The sequence below is a fragment of the Athalia rosae genome, chromosome 1, assembly GCF_917208135.1.
Source record: "Athalia rosae chromosome 1, iyAthRosa1.1, whole genome shotgun sequence".
Lineage (NCBI taxonomy): Eukaryota > Metazoa > Arthropoda > Insecta > Hymenoptera > Athaliidae > Athalia > Athalia rosae.
In genome coordinates, this window is record NC_064026.1 from 24,066,447 (window position 1) to 24,085,617 (window position 19,171).

At 45.4% G+C, this 19,171-nt stretch overlaps 1 protein-coding gene across 1 annotated transcript in view; it reads left to right on the forward strand.

The window, feature by feature from the left end:
• Nucleotides 1-1,455: 1,455 nt before the first annotated feature.
• The window catches only part of LOC105692783 (T-box transcription factor TBX20-like), a 39,305-nt gene continuing 21,589 nt past the window's right edge, over nucleotides 1,456-19,171 (forward strand). The window contains exons 1-3 of the mRNA XM_020856263.3: nucleotides 1,456-2,011; nucleotides 7,906-8,281; nucleotides 17,617-17,890. Of these exons, the coding sequence (XP_020711922.2) occupies nucleotides 1,891-2,011; nucleotides 7,906-8,281; nucleotides 17,617-17,890 (771 nt within the window). The 5' untranslated portion in view covers nucleotides 1,456-1,890. The remainder of the gene's footprint in view (nucleotides 2,012-7,905; nucleotides 8,282-17,616; nucleotides 17,891-19,171) is intronic.

A 19,171-nucleotide genomic window follows, 5' to 3' on the forward strand; every position in this document is an offset into this window, starting at 1 on the left:
ACATGCCCGAATTACGTGCCTCCCTACAGCGGGCTAGAGAAGTGAAGGTCCTGGTGCGATTTTAGAAACGGAATTGAAAACGTCAATTACGAAATGTTCGGGTGAATTTTCACGTTTGTTAGAATTATATTAAGTTGCTCAATTTTGTCGCGGTTATTAATCAGACCAGAGTGGCTGAAATATCGAGCGGACAAAAAACGCAGCTGTACGAACATTGTTCAGACGAATGACTACCAGGTCTGATAACGGTGTATCGAATACTGCATACGAACGAGAAAAAAAATCGGAACCTGCGATCAATTTGTCGAATGCTCGTAAGTCTGGAAATTTGGCTGCTCGGAATTCGTGTTGAACTTCGATTATGTTGCCCTGTTTACATGGCTATGATGACGCGGATGGAAGGAAGCTGTTTTTCATCTATAACATCCCTATGATGATCTGCGCGGCCACGGCCCCCGCGTTGGATCGCGTGGACTCCGTTGTATACATCTTGTCTACAGCACATACATTTCCCCATGTGAAACACGAGTGTATCCCACGCGTGTAATATATGAACTCCATTCGAATGAACGAAAAACGAAAAGCGAATTTATCGATCGAAATAGTAACATATTTCGTATGCTCAATCAATCCGTCCGCTCCTTCGGCCCGCAACATCGCCAATTTATATTTACTCGCGCGTACATACAGGGTGAGATTTTCCAAACGCCCCGATTGGGAGAAGCTTGATTCGGCCGATGTGCCCATTAGACTCTATTTCGACATTCGTTTAGCATGCTAGGCATATTTTTCAGTCGACCTTTCTCATTCTTCCCATTTTTCTCGTGTGCGGCACGTTGACTGGGCAAGAAAACCGAACGAGGCTCCTCTCGTTCTCGGAGTTTGTAATGACTCACCCTGTATATATTCCAATCGCAACAGCAGTCCGTTCATGATCTCGAGATAAAACACATTGCAAACAGCAACAATACGAGCTGCGACGACGAGAATTTTTCTCCCAGCTAACCTACCGCACAAGTGGCACTACTGACCTTTTCTACTCTCTGTAAGATTGCACCGTCGCTCTGTCGTGAGCGAGGGAGTGCGACGCGTTTGCAGTTTTTCGTATTCTTTTTTTCCCCGGGACCGATCCCGTAGCTTCAACGAAGAACGTGCGGAGCGCGATGCCCGGAGAACAAACATGTTACCAGTCCAATCGATTTGTTTCAGCACCGTGTGTTCCGGGGTGGAAGGTGGCGATCGTATTCTCCCTTTGCGGTGGACAGAAAAGGGGCCGGACATTCCGAGGCCACGCCTTTTTGGGGCGGAGCGTCGAGGCGTATGCCCCGCCCGCTCGTCTTTCCTACGCTTCCGATTGGCTGAGCTTGCGTTGAACGTGACTTACGTCGGGATGCGCGCGCAATTTCTTATCGCCGGAAGCGTGTAGTTTTGGTGGGAGGAAGCCCGGGGGTGGAGGAGCAGGAGGTCAGTGAGGTTCGGGAAGTCGGCTAGCGCAGACGCGTTGTGTGCCGTGTAAAACTAGCAGGTACTCGCGTTACTGTACGGACGTGTACCGTACGCACGAGTGGCTGAATTTCATTGACTCGGTGGGTGGTACGTTAATTTCGAAACGAGAAGAAAAAAAAAATCAACAAAACAAATAAATTTGCCAAAAATAGAAAAAACGGGGAAACCACCGATGCGTGGGTTGCCCGAGGTGTGATATATAATCGTACAAATTTACCGATTACAGAAAAAAAAAAACGGACAAAAATCCAGATAAAGAAAATCTTCGAAAAGAATACATACGATCCGAATCCGAGGAACGAAGCCGCAGGTATTCGGAGAGCAAAAATCAAAGTGTGAGGTAGTGCGTGGAACAACGTAGTATAGTGCAGTGTCTTCGGAAAGATGCCTGCGAAGGGGGAGAGGGGCAAGGCGACGGACTTCAGCATAGCGGCCATCATGGCGCCCAGGGGTCCCACGTTCGGACATTACCACCTGCAGGGACTAGCCAACGCCGCCGGCAATGGTATATGAATCTTCTTCATGCGCTGCACCATGTGAAAACATCGTCGCGACAAGGTCTTCGGACAACCTGCGTCACTCTTTAGACCACCCGCGCGACCCTAAGCCTCTGCAAAAAATTCCCCCGAGGGGTGGAGGGCGGCGGCTGCACAGCCGACAAAATTTCACCCCTGTTCCTACTTCCTGCGTCACTGCATGGGTGGTCCTAAAGAATTTGTGTACAAATTTTACGCCGTCGGCTTCCGGGTCGTACATGATCTATATAAGCTTTACTCGGAACGCGCGCGATCAACCGATCGGTACAATCGTTCCAATAATTATCACCGCGATTTCCCAACGTCAACGATTTCGCAATCGGCGACGACTGTGTCAAAACAAGCTGACGCAAATATTACGGGTACGGGTGGAAATCTTAGCGGGACCAACGCCGCGGACCGGGTGCACGACTTTCACTCGCAACGGATCGGCTCGCGTGCATGCTCAAAATTGCAGTACGTAACGTATGCGGCGGTGCAGCGTAACGTCAACGCGCATAGATTGTTCTTTCTTGATCGTGATCGGGCTCTGGGGTAATTAATAGAGTCTTTTTTCAAAAGCTTGTTTACACACTCAACCCCATAGCCGTCGACCTCGTTGATTTATCGCTTCCGATATTGTCTAACATAGTCATCACCGATTATCGCGTTCGATCGCTTGGGTTATATTACCTATGCACGTTTATCGCTCTTCAGCTGCTACTGGACACCGTGGTATAACCGGTATCATTTCTGAAGCGATCTGCTCGACGCGTTTTACTGCAATAATTAATTATTCCGTATCCATAGATTACCTAATATTCAAAACGTATTACATTCCTTTCTCTCTCTATACATAGATATTGTATACACGTATTTTATGTAAAACGTTTTTCCTTACCCCCACAATGATCAGTCGTACGGGTACCTATGTGCAATTTTTATGTGATATAATGGTCAATGAACGAAGCACAAAAAATATTGATACATTCGTATGTTACGCATGTATTAATCCGCATCGTGCGCGCAACACGTGCATTATAAATTACACCACTGATATTGTATATAATTGCAGCTGCGTTAACCGTGCAGCGCCATATTGCATGAGTTGAGATCACCTTGGCGTAAATGTAGGTATTAATAAACTAACGGGGTTTGACGGTGGTCTTCATTGCGCAAAGTTATAACGTTGATAGTTCGGTTACACGGTGTATACGTAATAAATGAACGTATAGATTTTATACAGAATTAATACGAGGAGCTTGTGTATACGGTACAGGCGATCGCGATGCGAGTATGTTTATCTTGTATGATACTTACAACGTTTATAATAATTTTATTATACCGTATGTGTATATACCTATACGAGCGTTTCAGTTTTGCGATCATTAATTTCATACGTTATGCGCTGCAATTGGTGCTAAATATATATATATATTTATATTATATATATATATGTAATGAGTATACCTGCTTCTGGACGGTGTTTATCGTAAAACTTCGGTGCAAATTAAGCAGGCGTGGTTCAGCGACACACCTTATAATATATAATGCGCGCTCTGTTTCAAAATCAGCCCGTAACGATGTTATCGCCAATTTTTCAATACGTCGCGTACCCTGATCACCCGGGACATTGTAAAGTGGGATCGCATCGATCGAAAGCGGATGATATTGATTCGTAAATAATCGTGATACTTTGGCACCGACAAGAAAAATGCGAGCAAGATCATCGCTGATTCTTTTTCTCATCAATTTTTTCTATCCGAAGCTGTAGCGCGGATGTACAAAATTAATTGAGTCAATCAATTTTCCGTTATAATTGGCGGACCGAATATACACGATCTTATACACGGCTATGAATACGAAATCCAATATTCATAATTGATTGGCAACTTAACAATACTGCGTGCATCAGGTTCTGTTGCGAATTTCAATTTCAACTTTCATTCTCAAACCTATCTCGATTCCGGTTTTTCGTAGATAAAATATAATCGCGGGGCAAATAACCAGCGAACGTTTGAAACATGAGAGATTACTCGAAACGTCCACCATTGAAATATCGTCTTTGTCCAACGTAATTGCAAGTGTGCAATTATGGGATCGTTTTTTCAATTACGATAGCTGCAAGAACATGACACGTTAATATTATATTCGCCAGGTCGATACAGGTATACCGCAGCTATACGTCGAGAACTCGAAAATTTAATATTTGTTCGTCGTGTAATTATCGACCGTACATCATAGCAGCTGCATCATATATGTATATGCATCGAAAAAGTCGGCCACGAATTTGCGAATAATTATCGTTTTATGTACCTGCGAATTTTAGGCCAAGGCGGTACGACGTTATTATTTCGTATCGTTTGTCTTTTCATTTCGTCGTCAAATATTAGCGTTAGTTAATATGCAACGTTGCAGCAACGCGCGTCAATCAATAAATACATCTATATACGAATACAGGTATATGAAAAGAAAAGTGTATACCTGCGGATGACATGAAATTCCTACAACTGTATCGCATCTGGTAACGACAAATATCTGCATCAATAAGATGGGTATATTAGTGGGCGTAGACCAATTAGAAATACAATTTATATAATTACGTTCCATTTCGCAGCGTGGACAGCCGATCTACGGGTTTCCGTAAAAAATTATCTCGGCGAAGGTGACTAGGTGCAGGTCCATTAGCTGGCTATTTCCGCGAGGCGCGCGCGTCGCTTTAATCTTCATCTTCGCGTGGCGTACAGCGAGTAAAACCCACCGCGGCTCCTGCAACGTTTAGGTATAACCGCGGTATATAACTACGTAGAATATATGCGCCGGGTGTAGGTAGGTATATAATATAACGCGATATCGTTCCGCAAAACTTCTCGCATATATGTACATAATTCTCGCTCCGAACACGCTGCCATCCTCGCGTATAATAAAGATATTAATTATTTTTGGCACATATATATATAAACACATGTACGTATCAGACGAGCTGTGCAGGTGCTACGCGACGTTTAAACTCGAACCGCTTGATCGCGATGTGCAGTCATCGTTCGAAATTGGTCCGGGCGGATGATCCGCACGATCGTCGTTTACCTGTATCACGATAGTCGCATGAGAAATTCGTCGTGCCACTTACATACGGAGTACCGTTTACACGATATTATCGTGTGTTTGTCATAAATCGTATTTTATTCTACACGTAATTTGTATAAATCTATTATAACTGCAATTTAACGAAACCGTGAAAATCAACGATGCAGTTACCTGTGCGAGTTTATCGCAACGGTATTTCACATCTGCTTCAAATCTAAATGAATATTTCATAGATCGACGTATTCCTCGATATCCACGGTGCAGCGTTTCAAGTTCTGGCATGCAACGATTCTGAACATGTACAACGGATTTGTATAATAATAATAATAATAATAATAATAACGTAAATCGGCATCTGGGGTGTGACGCGAGGCATATAATTGTATCGCACCCGCGTATATACCGATGGCGAGAGTCGCGCGGTGTGTAAGCGAGCGCTGGGATCGCGACGTCGGAGGCTAAAGAGATAAAGCAATTACGCAGTACGTAAATCAGTGCAAAATGTCTCCACGACTAATTAGTTCCTTCGACTGTCTCGCTGGGGGTCGCGTAATTTCGCAGTCAGCCATCTTGAATTAACCCAGTTAATGGGGAAACCCTACACACAACGAGGTCTCTGATACACGTGAACCGCGAAGCGTATAATGTACGTAATATCGTGACAGAATTATATTTTATTACGTAAGAAGTTAATCGTTGTGCTTTATAAATGATCCCTGATGTACGTAGATGAGTGTACTGTGTATATATATATATATATATATATATTGACACACGTAGCCACAGATGGCAACACTTGAAACCAAAATTATCATCGCAGCCGTACTGGCGGTATTGCAGATGGAAGACAGGCCGTACTATTTAAGTTATTTATTAGCTCGCCATGCAGCGATGTGCAGTTGTACGCTAGGGAAATTTAGATCACTCGTTAGAAACGTTTATACAGTGAGATGTTGATAAATCTTCGGTTTTCTCTCGACGGTATTATGATACGTTGACTTACAGAAGGGTATACTAGCGAGATTTTTTGTTTTTTTTTCTCTTTTTCTTCACGCGTAACACACGTGGATCACAATCGTAATGTAATTATGATGTATAAAGCGACTTGCGACAACTGATGAAATTTCAGAATTTAAAAAAACTGAAAAATAGCGTGTAATTATATAACGAGAATCAACTAGACCCTGTATAAACTTCATACGCTGACTCCTCTCCGTATACATACGTGTATAAATATTAGTCGCGGTTGCGTATAAGTTCATTAGTTAGTATTGTTACTCTTATACTCCGATGTACGAGGGGCTATTCACTAATTGGGAAATCATTTGACCACCTCGAAGCGAATTCAGTGAAATCAGGATAATCGCATTACTGAAATCAGAGTTGAAATCATTTCATATTTATTGCGATACCAAGAGTGAATGGCGCCGCGCTAACACGTCTTCGCCGTACAGTGGTACCATTTTGGCGGGGACGATCACGCTGTGTAAAAAAGTCGGTGGGTGGTCGTCGAAATTCAGGAGAGAACTCAAAAAGCTGTTGAGTATGTACTATGTAGGTGTGGTGTACAAGTATGAAGCTGACGAAAAATTGTAAAAGAAACGCAGATTCTAAGCAGGTTGCCACCTCTCGGTAGGGTGCCTGTTAGAAAGTTATACCTTATACAACGCGCAGAGCTGTGTGTGTCCATTCGTGTACATATGTATACCTACGTACGTATATATGTACAGTATTTTTCAGCGATGATCCTGCAGACAACGCGCAGACGCCGCAATTTGTACTGTAGCTCGGTCATCGCTGGACGAGAGAGGTCGAATGATTCCGCTCATCGGGCAGGTCGAGACGTGGGTGCTGGAATTCTTCTCCTTATTTTCCCTCGAGGAAAACTGCAGGGTTTCGGTTTTAGAATCCCCTTCTTTTTCTTTTTATTTTTTTCTTCTCTTCTACGGCCGTCACAGGATTCAAATTTTTCACGGTCGTTTAAGGGTGTAAAGACGTGTTGATTATACTGGTGGAAAACCAGACTTCGTAGTTCGTTAAAATGAAAAACGAAGCGAATCTGCAGATCAATTCTTATAGAATCACATATAGGTATAGCGACATATATGTGTAAAATGGCAACTGATAAACGCCAAGTGGAAACGTCGACGAACTGCCGGCGTTCAAATAACGTTCGTTCGCCGCGACGAGAAAGCCTTTTAAAGTAATGAACGTTTATAAAATGCAGGAAAACTGCAACCGCTCGCCGGAGCGGATAGCGTACATTATAAATAAGAAAAGTATATATAAGGGTATACGAGATATGGTTATGAATACAGTCGCAACACGTATCGGTAATTTTACACCGCAATGATTGAGTCGTTTTTAATGGTATGTTGGACGATCATCATTCTGTATTTGCGAACAAAGTTACGTCACAATTACCGGATAAGTGGATAATTACTCCCGATGTGGCACCGATGCGGTACCGGCCGTCATTCACCCGTGGTCGACGATATAATTCAACCTGGCGCCATATTTATTAATATTTGCGCCACAACCGGACATAGGGAAAACGGCGAAGACGTTTCATCCTGGATCGATCGGCTCGAACGCGCCTCCCCAGCTAACTGCAAAAATCGTTCTTACCAAACCTAACGAAGTCCGATGAAAATCTCAGTTCAGATTTTTTGGATTTCCAAAAGTATGGGGGGGCATATGCCGCAGCGGTTGGCGTGAAAGATTCAAATTTCGAGCTAGCGTCGCGCGCGTCGACCTCGACGGCGGTTTTTCTCTAATTTTTTCGTTTGATCCGCAGGAGTGAGGACCACGCCAGCGGATCTGGTTGCCGCGGCTACGGCCGTAGCCGCGGAAGTTTTGGAAGAGGACGACGAGGGTGACGACGGTGCGGGCGAGGCGGAGAGCGAGGACGCGGAGAGGTCCGTAAACGACGAAGAACAAGAGGTGGACGTCGACGTCGAAGAGTGCAGCAGCGTGGAGGAAACGTCACCGAGTGTCGTCGACGACCACGTATCGCATAAGTTTCAAGATGGCGACGTCGATCGCAGGCATCGACGACGGACTAGCTGCAACTCTGACGAACTCAGGGACGTCGAGTGCCACCTAGAAACCAAAGAGCTTTGGGACAAGTTCAATGACCTCGGAACGGAGATGATCATCACCAAAACTGGACGGTGAGTTGTTCCACTTTGTATTTTTGAACAATAGCAAAAATGATATAGGGTTCGAACCATTTCGGGTTGTATGATGACTGCAGGGATTTTATCGAGAGACATTTTTTTTAAATCTGTGGCTTCTTCGATTTCTTTATCTTCGACTGACTGACTTGTGTCGAATCAGAGCAAAAGGTACGTCGGTATTGTGTGTTATAGGTACGTATATATAAATGTATGTATATTTTTCCGGATTACGTACGTATAGGGTAGGTAGGTTGGTGCCCCCCCCCTTATATTCCTACGTACGTAAGTACAACGTACTGCGGGTATTGTATACGATGTAAGAAGTACATCCGATATCGATTTCAGGCTACATTGTAAATTTCACACTTCGTAATTCTGGCAATAACGCGATCGTGCTCTTATTATACGTATATTCATCGCGCGATATCCCGCGTGTTGCAGGTAAAACGAGTTCACCATATGGCATGCATAAAGGTATTATAATGACGGATGTAATGACGTGAGGGTTAAAAATCGAGTTTTTATGATCCCACACTTCGGTGTAATATACGCCTCATTTTTTCGGAAAATTCACAAAAGCTCAAATCTCACATGCCGCGATCGCCTTTAATTCTGTTCCAAAAGTACATAAAAAATCACAGGAATCGAGCTAAAAGGATAAAAATCCTATTACAGCGATAAAAAAAAAACAATAAAATAAATAATTTATTCGGGTCGTGGACTTTTACATAAAACCTGCCACTTTACACGTGTAATTTTTAATCCCTACGAAAAACGCTGTACGTTTAATCCAAAAAATGAAACACTTTTCTCGCCAAGGGTCCAAATTTTGGATGCTCGATCAATTCTATCTGCTTCCTACTCTTACATATGTGTTGTACACCTACATGTGTTGCGTCTGTACTCTTGGGGCATTTCCGGTACGGACGCCCGTATCGTTCGTTGCATTGTTCACTGCACCGCGAACACATGTTTCAGGTGATTAGAATATTCGTGACTTACCTACGTAACGCATGCAAGCAAGGTAACACCAGATACACCTCTATGTATGTTTAGTTGAGGTAGCTGCATGTGAGGCTTATCAGGATGTAGGTATACCGCATCTTATTCGTCCACTCGTACATCTCTCTGATACATTTCTAATAGCCTTTTACCACCACGACATGCGAGTAAGATGTAGAATAAACGGCATCGAGCAGCTGCGCTATAAGAAGAACGTAATTTGTCTTTTACGCAATCTTTAATTTCCAATGTTCAGAAAAGTGGGTATGTTTTTTTGGGATCGCCTTCATTTTTGGCGAATAATTTTTTCACGACGAGTCGAAATTGTCTTACGGACTGGCGGCAGCGCGCGTGCAACAGATGGAGAAAAAAAAGAAAAAAAAAAAGGAAAGAAATGAAAGTGAAGAAAAGAAGCGAAGGAAAGAGGTATAAAACATATGAAAATAAAAAATAAATAAGGGTGTTTGTCAGCGTGGGGTTAACTCTGAAATCCGTTAAATGAATAACGCTACCAGCGAGCTACCTAACTCAAACCAACAATCCCGCAGGAGCAGCTATATAGTTGGAGCTAGTTCTCGTGGCGGGATACCCGTTTAACAAAGTGTCAGTCTCAGGCGACGGTATAAAATTCAGACCAATCAGGTGGAATTGTACGTGACGGCAGGCGGTCCCTTCAGGTCGTTCCTGTTCACCATCGCTCCTCTTCGCTTCGGTCGCGGCTCTTCGTCGATTCTTTCCCACGCTTCGTTTAATGTAACACCGCGCTAATTCAGAGACTGTACGTATACATATATCTGAAGGTGAAAAGAGAGAAAAAGGCTCGCGCGATTTTCGATTCACCGGCGGTTTATATTTATACATTTTCATCGACTTTCGTGAATAACCGTATAGGTGGTTGTATAAAGTTACACCCTTATTTCCTATGTACGAATCGGCGAGTCGGAAAGAAACGCGTTGCGAGTCGTCGGACTATACAGTTCAACGATTGTTGAATCTTACAACATGCGGCTCGCGATGATGCGGTAGAAATTATGAAGCACCGCGAATATGGTATACGGGCAAGCTGCCGGTACAGCCGCGTGCACAGAATGGATATTTAACGGAATTCTTTACTCTTGTAGAACAAACGAGACCAATTAAAACTCAGGTGGGAATAAATTATCGCATTATACGAACTGAAACTAACCATATTATAATAATGTAGCTACTCGAATTTCTCCCCCTCCCCCCCGCCCCCTGTATAATTTTTATCCGGTAAGTCGATCCGGGTGTATTAAATATCATTCCGCGTCAGACTCGAAAAAAACCTATAGCTGGTCTAGAATTTCTAGAAAACAAAATAACGGAAAAAAAAAAAAATTTCGACAATCTCTTCGTAAAATATACGTCTACTCTGATATATGTTTTTTGAAATGTCATCGAAGAGCGTTGAGGTTATCGAAATATACTTTCCACAATTGCGGAATGGCCTTTGTTCGGTTATTTTGAGGTGTCAATAGGAAGGGTAAAAAAGGGATATGTATAGGTATATAGACGTGTATAGTAAATCCAATTCCCTCGTATAGCCATCAGTTTCACTAATCGTCCAACCGATCAGCTGTTTGCCGCTATAGGAAGCCATCTTGTTGTGCCACCCTGATTTTATCGATGACTATAAATGACTTTGAGATACCCTAATGGAGTAGTAGCCCTGAAATTAGCACCTTGCGTAGTACATGGTACGACACGAATTCCGTGTTCGTAGCGAAAGGGTTGTACAAAAGTACGAATAGCGGCGTATGCGAATCGGAGATTAACGATCATTTCTATATTCTCCTCGATCGCAAGTGCGTCCAAAACCCACCGATGCAATTTTCGCATAATTATCATAATCCAATGCGCCTTAAGTGCATCGAATCATGTCGTCCTTTAATAATATCGTATATAGTGTAACAGTAGCACAGCGTCGCACCAGCTGCTATGGCGGCTTGTGTTTTTACAACATCCAACCTGACTCTACACAGGCCGCAACCTAACCCGACGCAATCCAACCTCAACTAACTCCGAGGAAAGTGGCTCTAAATGTCTACATAGATTATAGTTTCGGTACGATAAGCGAGCTCAACACCGCCCAACGCTCATGCGTTCCTCCTACCGTATACGTATAAGATCACGCGAGGACTCGCCGAGCCACGTCCTCGTCCCGCGCTACCGACTTCTGGAATCGCGCACCACCCGCCCGACCGAAACGTCTAAAAAATATTATCCTATATGTGTACTAAAAACTCGCTACCACACTTACTTCGTACTGTTGACGTATAACTCCTAATCTCGTTCGATTAGGTTTTACTCTATAGCTGCAACAATACCGAGCGATCGCCAGCTTTTCTCCAACGAATACGTATATATATACGCAAATTTCGCACTTGTGCACATTGGTATAGCGATACGCGTCGATAACGACTGTTGAACAAATCTGATCAATCATCGATCGTAACTCCGTTTTCCAATCAAATGAATTTCCTAAAACAACCCAGAACCGCATATACGGCACGCTGGAACGTTAACGCCATTTGATTTGTCATTTATACATTGGCATGACTTGAAACATCCGGTATATTACGGTTGTGCAGAGCGCACAAAGGCTGTTGGCGAGCTTTTTTTCTCCAGTAGCGCGATCGATCCTACGTGACGTACACATGACAATCCGCGGGTCGAAGCGCGATTGGATGTACTAGAAAAAAAAAAAAAAAACAAAGAAGAGGACATCGAAAAATAAAGGAAATACGTACCAGAAAAGCACTGCACACAACGGTTCGAAGAGGTGCACGCACGTAAGAATCGTAAGAAAGTACAAAGGGTAAAAAATGCGAAGAAAATGCAGAAGCGCAGCAACGAAAAAGAACAAGAAGAAAAAAAAACGAAAACGAAAACGAAAGCAAAAACAAATATGTACAAAAGTCTACAACAATGGGAATGAGTAAAAGCTGAAAAGCGGAGGAGAGTTCGGCCGGCTATATACGTGGAGTATTCCTATAACGCGTATACCGCGTCGGGGTCGTATATGGAGGCAGGATATGTCTATGGCTTGTCACGCGAACCGTTCATCAGGGACGTTACCTACTCCGCACGCACACTAAGCGTTTCTCATGAGGAACAAGGTGTACCGGCCGTTCGAGGGTGTTGGTACTACCTATATACACAAGCCGCGCGGAACACGGTTCGTCTGAAATCCTGGAGTGTGGATTTCTCGTCGCGTTCCTCGTCGTCGCATCGCTACTACGGCGCGTTAATGCGCTTCTGTTGCGCACCTCGGATCGTGCGTACCTATAGTATAGAGAACTTGGCGGAAAAGTGTTGGTATATTCGGGTCCCGTTCGAACATCGTATGAAACACGCGGATGCTCCGCGCGAGGTTTACCGCATAACGTACACGTGTAAGCGCGGAGGATATTAGGATATCGACGATAATGTACGTGACCGCTGGTACGCCGTAAAAAAAAAAAAAAAAAGCACAAAGCTGCTGCCGCTATCCGCTGGCTGTACGAACACGCGGGTCGACTTTGTGTGGGTCACGCACACCGTCGGGCGTCATAATTATAATAGTGACACCACCTGGCAGCGGGCACGGTGAAGTCGTTAACTCGGCAAACAGTCGAGTAACTTAGATCGCTATAATATCCAGCGCTTCCGTAATCCATTTGTTCGACCCTCTCGTCCGACGTCGGTTTTCACCGAGGAGATCCCGAGGCCCGTTCGCGCCGCCCGACGCGCCGCACCGGTCGCCAGTCCTCCGGGAAGATGATTGCCCGCGAGAAGGGAGAAAACCGGAGGGCCGCGATTATTATAGGCTCGTTAGAACCGAACTGGCCTCCGTTCGTTTCAAACTTAATCGTCCGCCGACTTCTGTCCACCGCCTAAAATGTACACACCCGTGTCTCTGCAGACCCGCGTACCCACCTCCGCCCTCTTGATTCTCCGATCAACCGCCCCCCGTATCCCGTAGGTCCGGATCATTTTTCTTTTGTTACCCCTTTCTCGGGCGATTCGTCGGTCTCCTTTCGTTCGTTCGTATTTATTCATCGGGGTTTGAAATTTTTCGTTTACACATGTGTGTGTGTGCGTACATCATCCCGTTTTGCGCGGCTAATTATTGCTCGCACATGCGTTATCCTATATACCCACTACCGGGGGGGGGGGGGGGGGAGTAACTTTTAACGAGGTAACGAAATACACGTCACGCGATCCACTCTGCAGGACTGAAGTAATTTATTTATTTCACTCAGCGAGCGTACGTCCGGCTGTGTGTGTTCAACGTACACCTCGTACACGTACCTACTACTCCTCCGTACGAATACACGGGTGTATAGTACACCCCCCGACAGGCATTCGCTGTATCTATCATCGACGTAGGTCATGCATATATGCATGTCGTATGTATTACATGCCTATGCTCACGTACGTTGTGTACGGTTGGACGTAACACGTACACCGCTCCTCCGTCAAGAAGCTGCGGTGTAATCGCGGATCGTACGTACATGCGGGTAGGTATTGCAGAGACGAGTGCAGAAGTACCTCGAACGATTCGAAGCAGCGCGTGATCGATAAGACTCGGTGCGGTACGACTCCGTTCCCCCTATACGTGTACCGCGTCCGCGGTGCACCTCGTTATCAACAACTTACAATTAGCGGCGAATGTTTGTCAAGCGCGCATTATTCCGGGAGTCGTAATGCAGGCGTTCAACGTACGTAAGGAGAACCGCGGTGGGATCGAACTTTTGTGCTTCGAAAGAGTTATGCCCACCGCGTACGGTATGCGACTAACTCTCGTTATTCCGTTGCGCGTTACATATCACGCTCATGATTACGTCGTATCAAAGTTTCTTAACTTTTATTGGATCCTTATGCGGACGGTTTATGGATTATACGGTGTACAGTTTGCGTTACATGCAACACGCTTCACACGTGATGGATTGTGTACGCATAAGTTTGTACTTTTATGCGTTACATGTTATGTTACGTCGTGTTATTTTAACCGCTTCGTTCGTAAGATTGCAAAATTTTATACCCGCCACGCACTTTTGCATGCGCGTACGTACGCGCATTGATTTCATTATAGCGATTCGTGTAAAACGCGATCGATTGCATTCGCGATCCGCTCTTATGTATACCCCCACGTCCGGTAGGCCATTTTCTCTGATGAGAGATAAAAATGAGCGTTTCGAAGTCTGAAAATTTTCATACAATTGGTAGACATCGAAGAACGAGATGAACCGAGTGCTCGTCTTATTCGCCTCGTCACTGATTTATTCGCCGTTCTAGTTACAAATAGATAATCATCGTTCGTTCAACAATGTCCGAAAGAGTTCCGGCGCGAATCCAACCGCGAGAAATAAATATTGCGCCGAGGAGATCGCACAGCGCGTGATGCGAATAGTGGGTATGTTGTTTTTTCAAACGGGCAGAGTGCCAGTGATCCTCCAGTAGATGATGGTCATAGCGCCGCAAAATTGGCTGGCGAAGAAGGCTGGCATGATCGGTTTGCTCCCCAAAAATACAGCTGCGACGACGTTCAATGCCACGTAGCACAGTAACGCTTGAGCGTACTTGGCGTAGCTCATCGTTTCACGGCGGTCGGAATAACAGTTAACCATTTGGCGGGTATCCTTGCAGTTTCCCGAACTCGTGTAAAAAATACGCTTCACTATAACAGATGGCTGCGCCCGACGATCCCCCGTCGTTGTTGTGCAGACGTCGATGCCCAGATTGAATCGTGCGACGTTCGACTCGCCCGGGCGATCGGTGTCGCTCCGTTTCGCGCCAATCGCGCCACTTCCCGGCTTCGAAGTCTGACGAGAATTAGCGTTCGACGCGCTTTCACGACCCTCCGATTTCGCCCGGTGCGCCGATTTTTTCAGATCATTGCACGACCCTCGACAGCCGGACGTTTGATCGAGATCCTCGCGAACCGCGAGTGGCGATGACCGTTTGTACGCGCTGCAGAGGAACGGCATCGTTGTTTTTTTTTTTTTTTTTCTTTCTTCTTTCTTCTTCTTCTTATATCTCGCTGTTTAATTCGGACGTGAACGCGCTTCGGGGAGAACGAAAAGTCACGCAACGGAGCCCCGCTGAAAAGTAAACAGAAACGTACAGCCGTTGAGTAATTATGCGGAATGGTTCGGATCGTCGTGATTTACAAGTTGGACGGGTGCAGTCGTTGAGACCGTTCGCGTCCGGATGACACGCGAATCGTCGGAACGCTGATTTTGTATTTTAAATAATTTCAATCTCCGGTGAAAATGTGACGCGCGTCATCGCCGGTTGATATCAAGTTTTTTCTCTCCCTCGCGATCGACGAACTTTTCGCTTGCCAGTTAAATAAAAGATAGACGCGGTAAATTTCCGGACACTACCCGGAGCTAAATCTTGCCACATTAACGAGCAATCTGTCGAGTATATTTTTAGGACAACCGACGCGACGCTGCACCGGACTGTCACGTGCAGAAAAGTAATTGTACGGTTTTTTCAGCGTATCATATATTCGGTCCTTTGGGACGGCTATTAAAAGGTGAATTGTACATCTACCCGCTGCCTTCGCCTTCTCTCCTCCGTTTGCGTTATCCCCGATTATCGTAACATGTGACGAAAATTTCGGCCGGACATTCCTCTCAGGTGTGAATAATTCGACGATTCTTCAGCTCCGTCTCAGCGGGTTGCGTAAAGATTTCGCAAAAAATCCACGCGACGATATTAGGGCGTACGTGGTGACTGTTAGAAAAAAAAAAAAAAAAATAGAAAAGAAGAATTTACATGTACTTCGAATAATTTGAACCCCTTTTGACCGGACGATCGCTAGTCCCACTTTTCGACACGTCAACGTCATCGGACATGCGTTGCCACGTTCACGCGCAGGGTATCGAAAGGGCGTGACGTCCAAACTGCCCCGTGGACCAGATTAGAAGCCAACTTCGTTCGTAGTATATCGTGCGAAGGTCTCTTTTCCGGATGATCCGACGCGACGATTATCCTCATCAATCCTCTCGCGAGGTTCGGTCGTACCTACGTCCAAGGAGTCTCCGGTTCGCCCGAGCGATGTTAAGGTGATCAACGCGTTCCGTTGTCACATGTGTAATGCGCTTTCAGGTGCGCTGAATCATGAATCATTGCGCTGGTCATAGACGGAAACATCGTCTGATCGTCAAACGATATAATTTTACCCTTAGTAGGTACGAGTTTGAAGTGCTCGATCTTTCACTCGATGTGAGTCTCGTGTTTTTCATGCACTAAACGACGCAGGTATACATATACAGACGCGCAGTATTTGCTGAAATATTTTCTCGTATGAAATCTGCGGGATCGAATTTTTTTGGTTTTTTTCTTCTTTTTTTTTTTCTGCAGTCGTACGGAGGTACGTTTGCGCGTTATTGCGGGTCACTCGAATACGTATGCATACACGGGGGCGTAATCTAAACCGTATATTTTACTGCCCTTCGAGATTCGAGTCAATTCGTATACCGCGTACGTATGATACATACATCTCCTTTTCCGGGGCGGGCCGGGCATCGGGCAGTTGGCCCTCGAAATTCTTTTTGATATAAACTACGAAAACCCATTACATGTTCCATCGCCCAAATGGGGGGGGAAGCGGGCGAGAGTCCGGCGCGCCGATCCGGTCAACCGTACGTAGTTGTACGTTGGTACGACGTACGTACGTACATACGTACGTACCTATACGCGGCCGAGTTATAGAGCGAACTTTTCGATCGTTCGGAGTTCCCCGACAATGCGGTGGGCGCACACACCGCGATACGTCGCGTGATATATATTTATTCTGCGGTGGTACGAATTGGAACGTCGTAAACGCGCTCAACCAGAAATTATTATTGAACTCTGCGCTGCGCGCTAGCCGTTCAATTATCAAAACCGAACTGTGCAGTGGTATTGCCCGAACAGCGGCTATTACGGCGCACGTATCGCACGGTTATACATATTTATTCATTCCCCCCCCCCCCCCCCCCCCCCAATTTTTCTTTCGGATCAAAAAGTGTGTTTTACGCATTCATAGCTGCGTGGCTTGGGTATCAACCCCTATCGATCGACGTTCAATTATTCGCAATGTTTTAGCTTGTAAAATTGTTGGGTGTTTGAAAAAGAGAAAAAAGAAAAAAAAATTATCGATGTCACCCTTGAGGGAATAGTGAATATTTTCGTGTACGCGCGACACGTGGAGACGGTTGCAGCTATTCTCGTCCGTTATACGTTAGCGCAGGACGAGCCGCATGGATCGGTGTAATAAATATACGTACGTAATAACAGTTCGTGTGTGTGTGTGTGTATTTACGGAACAGGAGGATGTTCCCGACCTGTCGCGTGTCCTTCGACGGATTGAGGGCGGAGGGTCGATACGCGGTGCTGATGGACATCGTACCAGTGGACAACAAGAGGTACCGATACGCCTACCACAGGAGCTCGTGGCTAGTCGCCGGGAAGGCAGATCCACCGGCCCCGGCCCGCCTTTACCTTCATCCCGACTCGCCCTTCACCGGGGAACAGCTGCGCAAGCAGGTCGTCTCCTTCGAGAAGGTCAAACTCACCAACAACGAGAACGACGAGCAAGGACAGGTAAGATATTCGTCCTTATTCTCCGGTTATTCACCGCGTGTCCGATGTTATACGTTGCTCCTTACACGCGTGTACCTACTGCGGAAAATATTTCTCGAGATTTTCGAAACTCGAACAACAAGTATCGAGGATAAAATTTTTTTCGAAAACTACTTTTTTTTATGGAAAAATCCTACCCTTCTCGCCCTATCCCCGCATCCTTGTCCTCGGATCTTCAGTTATTTATTTATTTAATAATTTTTTTTTTTTGTTCGGTTTTCAAATTTTGAATCCGTTCTAATTTTTACGACGGAATGAAAAACTGTACGAAATTTCCATAAAAGTCATTTACATATAGTTGGCTGAAGAAAAAAAAAGTCACGATCCTTGACACAAAATCTGTTCCGCTCATCTAAAGTGCAGCCAGCAGTCCCTTGCAACGAAATGCAGGTGTGAATAACATTTTCCGAGAAAACGATCATCCGCCGCCGCCGCCGCCGCGTTGCCCCGCGCAGGTATTTTTTTTTTTTTTCACACCGCTGCAGGACTTGCACACCTCCGATGCGAGCTGCCGCTCGGATGATACGAATGACGAAAAAAGATACATTCAGACGTATATTCAAAGGCAAAGAGACACCCGGTGTATTCAGCGTTTTTGGATATATCGTACATGTTTCACCTAACGTACGTAACATACATAATGTTGTGTCGGTGTACATATTATCAGCCCACTCGGGGATCCGCCTCGTCATTTTATAACCATTTCACGCCACTTCGGTGAATCGCGAATGAGCCAATCTGGGCAGGTGCATATCCACCCACACCTGTGTCGGCGTATAACAAGTACACTAGACCGCAAGCTCTTCTACCTATACACCGCGAGGTGTATCCGCGAACGACGTGATCTCACGACGCGTCGAGTTTTACGCACAATTGCACGAGTAAAATTTTTACTCGACGCGACGCCGCCGCATACCCGATCCCCCGAGCTTGCGGGGCACCTTCGATCGGCGAAGTTTTTCAAAATCGTCCAAAAATATTTTCGAAAATTTCGGGTCGACGACGCGCGACGAGCGAAAACGTCTCTGGGCGCGGTATAACTTTACGGAGCATCGGGATCGGAAAAAATCGAGTGTCGGGCCCAAGGCAATTTGGAGAGAAGAAATGAAAAAGTACGGAGCTCGAGGTTCAGTTTTAATAGCAACCCCCGCGCCGCGTGCGGAGGTGTATTCTTGTTTCTCGGGGCACGCGGGGAGAGAAAGACTCTTTGCCACTTGGTTCAATTACGAGCGCACGTACTTC